General features: G+C 42.3%; 1 protein-coding gene across 1 annotated transcript; it reads right to left on the bottom strand.

Annotated features, from left to right (window-relative positions):
• Positions 1-3,446: 3,446 nt before the first annotated feature.
• Positions 3,447-5,551, bottom strand: rtn4rl1b (reticulon 4 receptor-like 1b; the record flags this gene model as incomplete). The annotated part of the gene is made up of 3 exons (XM_079271638.1): positions 3,447-4,337; positions 4,946-5,397; positions 5,527-5,551. 3 exons carry the CDS (start codon positions 5,549-5,551, stop codon positions 3,447-3,449), a joined length of 1,368 nt encoding a protein of 455 aa, XP_079127764.1.
• Positions 5,552-6,025: the final 474 nt, after the last annotated feature.

The raw sequence follows: 6,025 nt of genomic DNA, 5'->3' as shown, positions 1-6,025 counted from the left end.
CATTCGTACTTATCTGGAGGTGAAGAATACGTTTCAATTCAGCAAGTTTACCTCGGAGCTTACGAGGAAGTTCAAATGTCCCTGAAAAGAGTCATTACATCATTTATGAAAATTAATGTCTTTGAAACTATTTACAGCAATGTTAGTCTCGCCTTTAATTTAACCAGCAGTCAGTGCAATTAGCCATATTAAAATGGAAAACGTTCCATTTAACACAGCAAATAAGCATGTTTATTCTCAGATTGATGAAGTTTTATGCACTTCACTTTACAATGTGCATGTTTTATTTTTCTCGCCAAAATTACAGTGATGGATGTTTGTGTGCATGTGAACAAGCTTATTAGAAAATCCACACCCCATCAGATCCTGCAAATAGTTACAAATGGATGCCTCATCTTTTTTCTGTTCATCATTTAACATCTCACTCAGCTCACTCAAACATGGAAAAATGAACATCAACCAAGCTGACTTTGGGCTTGATCATTATTGATATATATATTTGAGGCGTTTTTGGCATTAAAACAAAACTATATATTTTTTGTCATGGTGGGGAAAAAAATCCTTTAACTGTGTATATCATCATCACCATCAAAACTGGACAATTGCCAAGATTTGCTTTGGGTTCTGGCCAAAACTAAAAAAATATGAAATGGAATGTAACTTTATTCATGTAGTTGTTAAATGTTCACAGTTTCAGGGCTTCTCCAGGAATAAAATCTTTAATCTTGCAACCAAAAATAATGATTTTATTAAGTTATGTGAAGGAAAATTAAAAACCATTGGCCGATGCAGAGTAAGAAGAGTTGAGGTGGGTGTTTCAAATGACCTTGGAGGGGGTTAAAACCGAGATGGGCATCTAACATGCCACTTTGAATATAACTACACCGCACTCTCATCCACGCATACAACCTCTGCTTCTGTGCTCATTCATCATTTAACACAATTATGAAAAAAAATGGAACACTTACTCGTGGATCAATTTCTATCTCGGTGAGGGGAATTTAAAGAAGAGGAAATAGAATTAATGTTCTAAAGGGCCATTAATAATAATAATTGCCTGGAATATCTACGGATTCAGTGTGACACTTTCATTAATATCTTCAGTGGTTTTAAATGATTTATTGAGCTGCAATAGATCACACCACAGTCGGCATGTCGACTTGGAATTCTTTTTTCCCCTGTTGTTCAGGAACTTCGGTATGTTGTTGATAAAATGGGCTTTTTTTCCCCCATTTGTAGCCAACATTTCGCTTGTATTTTTACATTGTTGATTGTACATAAATGCTATGTGTACAGAAATAGTGGATCTGTTTGTAAGAAGCAGCTTTAGTTTAGCCAGCAGGTCTGATCAGGGGAGACAAAATGCAAACCAGAGCAAAGATAGAGGGGGGAAACAGTGCGAAAAAAAACAACTACATTTGTTGGCATTATCAATTTCTGGTATAAATGAATTAAAGGGAAAGAAAGGCAAGAAGAGGGGATCGAGCGTGGCTTTTACTTTCTCTTAATAAGCCTACAAAACCTGAAATACAGCAATAAACAGACTCAGACTGCAACGGTAGACATAAGAAGATATAGATTTTAATATCTTTATAAACATTTTTGTGCTGTTGTTTTCTGATGATAACTTACTGAACAATTGAATTATGGCAAAGAAAGAAGTTGAATAGGCATACAGTAGAACACGAAATAGGGAGGTGAGGAATTGTGCATTAACAAATAAAAGGCTCTAAAAATATAACATGGAAAATACGTAAATAAACGAATCACCAGAAAATCTAAAATCGAAAGACTCCTCTTAACAGGAGGAGCAGAAAACCCTGTTATCATCATCAACGTCACTGATATTGTTTTTTCTCATAATAATACAGTAAATGATTAATATCAGCACTGCAAGAAGTCCTCTTGTCTCCATTCGTACTGGTATAGTTCACATTGATACAAACACCATCTTATCGGTAGATTTAAGGGAGGCACAAAAGCTCCAGAAGTACAGCAAGACGTCCCGCAATTGTCCATCCGTTGATCTGCATTGTACCGCAAACTCTTGATGCTTCAGAGGCAATTGTCTTGGATCCCCACATCCATGGACAATCACACCAGTTAATTAAGTGGCATCACTTTCTCTGCACGATCCTCCTGTTACCATGCTCCCTTCATTCTCCTTTTTATGTTCCATTGAGTCATTGATGTTACGTGCACATTTTTTTCCTCGAGTCTTGTGTTCCTTTGACGTTGACTGATTCCTCACGTTCTCAATGAGGAGGGATCAGTTCAGTTCAGCACAACCTCACCGGGAAACTGAGAAACCACCCCTTTGACCCTCCACCTCTAAAGCTCCTGTCGGCCCTGCAGCAGGGATCCGTCTCTAGGTCCACTTTGTGTCTTGGAAAAATCAAATGAACAACATCTGACACAAGATATAGACAGACTTCGTCAATATTCACAGCTTTATCTCCCAGAGGCACACACATTGTTTTCCAAGCAAATGAAAATAGCGCGCGGCAAGTCCTCTTGAAACAATTGACAGCTTAATATTCCATTGCACAGAGGGAGAGAAGTTGTTTGAATGAAAATGGATGCAGAGCTGTGTGTAGAAATGTAATACCAATGAGAAATGCTGTTAGAAAGGTTGGTACACTACCTATAAAAGGCCAGCATTGTGCAGAGAGTAGTTGTTACAATTTGTTATGGCTCCATGTAGCGTATGAGCTAATGGTTGCTCTATGTATAGCCTTAAAACATCTGTGGCTATAGATTTCCAGTTTGCTGTGTTAATGGCACATTCCATTGTCCGACACTGAGCGACTATTTATTGCCATGCTTACACTTTACCTCTTTGCTTATGAGAAACACTTACACCCAATTGTCTGGATAAAATACATTTGGCAGAAAGGATGAGAGCAGAACGGACTGGCGCCGGAGGCCCGACAGGGTCATTGACTTATCATAAGTACTTGATAACAATTTACAAACTGTGAACTGAAAGTTGAAGCTGGATGGAGCACTTGAACACCTAGCTTATCTGTCTCAGAGCAAACAAGTTTACCTCATTTGCTCCGTCATCTCTTCCTTCTTTTCTCTATTGTCTGAGCTCCAGTTGAGGGAAAAACAGATGTTAAAAAATACATCAGGTACCAAGACATATGCAGATGAAATCATACTGGCACAAGTGGCAGTGCAAGCTTGGTGTGCATTCATCTTTTGTCATTCTCTGTCTCTCAGTCCCTTCGATTTTTGTACTGTGAGTCTTTCTGTTGTAGATGTTTGATGCTTTTGATGGCTGTTTCAGTCTGAACAGTAAAGCTCCCTACACTACATTTACACGTATAATCACACTCACACACACATACATAAAAGACACACAGGCCTTGTAGTGCAGGAGCAGGAGAGGGTCTGAGGGCTGTTTTTCTTTTTTCTTTTTCATTTTCCAAACCCTCTGAGGGTCAACGGAGAATGAAGTCAATATTTGTCGTTATCAAGGCCGCAAAGAGGGCACAGACGTGTAGTAATGACTGGGCTAAGGTTGCCCTGTTGTTGGCTTGCTGAACCCCACTAGGGGGGCGAACAGTGGTCCGGGCAGTACACTTCTGCTTCCTCCGTGTGACGGTGCCGTCTGGGGATGTGTGGTCATGTTTGCCCCCGTCTGTGAAATCCGGGGAGGAATCCTCCTTGTCTGCCATGACCTCCTTTGACTGGTGAACCTCATTGTCACCCTTCCCTTTGCCCCTGTTCCGAGGCTTTGTGCAGTTCCGAGAGCGGCCAGGCCTTGAGGGGTGCACAATGTGGGTCTGCCCTCCAGAACCCACCACCACACCATGATTAATGGACGGATTCACCGTGCCAGATAAATTGTTTGTCTGGGCTCTGGACTCAGAATTAGATACGGTGGGTGAACAGTTGGGGAAGTCCTCCTTAAGCAGCTCCTTCAGGTCTTTCCCAATCATATCAACCGGCGCATGGCAACCCACTGAAGACGTGGAGCCTCGAAAACGCTTCAACCATTCCCACAGCGACAGGGCCTTGCAGTCACATGACCAGGGGTTGTCGTTGAGGCGCAGGTATTCCAATGCGGGCAGTGTGTCCAGGCACTCTCCGGAGAGCTGGATCAGGGTGTTGTTGAACAGGTAGAGGGTGTCGAGACGTTTCAGGTCGTGGAAGGCCAGGCGGTCAACCCACTCGATCTGGTTTTGGTGCAGAAGCAGTCGGTCCAAGGCTCGAAGGCCTCTGAAGGTGTTCTGGTTTAGGCTCCACAGACGATTGCCATGCAGGAACAGGTGGCTCAGGTTGTGGAGGTCCATAAATGTGTCGTCCTGCAGGAACTTCAGATGATTTTCCTGAGGAGATACAGAGAGTGTACAATCATTAGACTACACATTGTACAACGTTTTCATTCCAACATAATTGTGCTGAATTACTGTCACAATAACTTGTGTCTACATGCTATGAATGTGTTTTATGAATCAGCATACTATGCAAATAGTATCAATTTGTGATCATCTGTTCAAATTCAAAATTCTCAGTGAATAAGCACTACAGGCTCTGCCTTGTACTCCAGGGAAGCTTCCATCTGACCTATTGCATGCCTTCAGTGGATGTTGATCAATAGATCAATATTGTGGTTATTTTCACAAACATGGAGAATAACAGCTGAATAGATAATCATGACACCAAACCATCTGCGAAGTAATACACAGAAGAAATTTGGATTTGACACCACAGATGGAAAAATTGTGGATAGAAGTGCGGTTTGTTTGCTGATGCTGATGTAAAATGCAATTGCCAGCTTGTCACTCAAGTAAGGCAGGGGAGGCAGTGTGAATCAACAACACATTCATTTTACAACATAGTTTAGAATTTGTCCACGTAGGTTGTGTTCAAATGTGCTCTTGTGGAAGAGTGACAGCCCTAATAGAGTGTTGGTGGTAGAAACAGTCCAGTGTACCTGCAAGTAGAGATACTGCAGGTTTCTGAGGCCTTGGAAGATGTTATTAGAGAGTGAACTGAGCCCACAACGGTACAGGTGAAGCGCATTGAGCCGATTCAGCCCGTGGAAGGTGTCTTCCGCCAAGGAGCGCAGGTGGCGGTTGTCTCCGAGGTCCAACTCCTCGAGCAGCGTGAAGCCGTGGAAGGTGGACGGCTCAATGTAAGTGATGTTATTGGAGTAGATCCAGAGAGTGACCGTATTGGAGCTGAAGTGTCCCCGGAGTAAGCGATGGATCTTATTGTTCTGTAAGAAGATGCGCTCACTGTCGGGAGGGATGCCTTCGGGGACCGACAGGAAGTTATGGGCTTGGCAGGAGACGGTGCTGGGTGCAGTGTAGCAGATACAGTGACGGGGGCAGGACCAGGAAAACTCGAGCCCACAGAGAACCAGCAGGAACTCCAGCCCACAGCCTGCAGAGAGTGCACACACAAAAGAGATAGTTAATGCCTCCTTGTCTAGATCAAAACTTGAAGATGCATATACATACATATTAATAACACAAAGAGTTGACAGCCTCTAGGTGCTCTGTGAGGCTGTACTTGCCCCAAAAGCTATCATCAGCATGCTAACATGCTCACAGTGGCAATCCTAACATGCTGATGTTTAGCAGATATCATGTTTACTGTCTTAACCATCTTATCTTAGCATGCCCTAAACACACAGTACAGCTGAGGTTGATGGGAATGCCATCGGGTTTATAGATGAATGTAAAAAAAGGAAAGCCTGCTCGTAGGGCTAAACGAAAAGTCAGCGGATCATTAAATAATTTATCCTTTCAGAGACTTTTTGATGCTTGCAGCAAATCTGTCAAAATGATGCAACCAAAAAAAAATGAATGAACAAAATTTCATGACAATCAATCTTGTTGAATATATCTCAGTCAGGACCAAAGTGGTGGACAGACCAAACGACTGACAGACTGGCAGTACCATCCCACGCTGCTACTGCAGTGTGGCTGAACATTAAAATGTATTGTATGCATTGAAGTCATACAACACAGGTCACACATCGGTAAACACTGAGGAGAATTCAAAAGGG

This window comes from Melanostigma gelatinosum (genome assembly GCF_949748355.1).
Source record: "Melanostigma gelatinosum genome assembly, chromosome: 7".
Lineage (NCBI taxonomy): Eukaryota > Metazoa > Chordata > Actinopteri > Perciformes > Zoarcidae > Melanostigma > Melanostigma gelatinosum.
The sequence above is the reverse complement of the archived record's forward strand: the minus strand, read 5'-3'. Positions and strand labels throughout refer to the sequence as shown.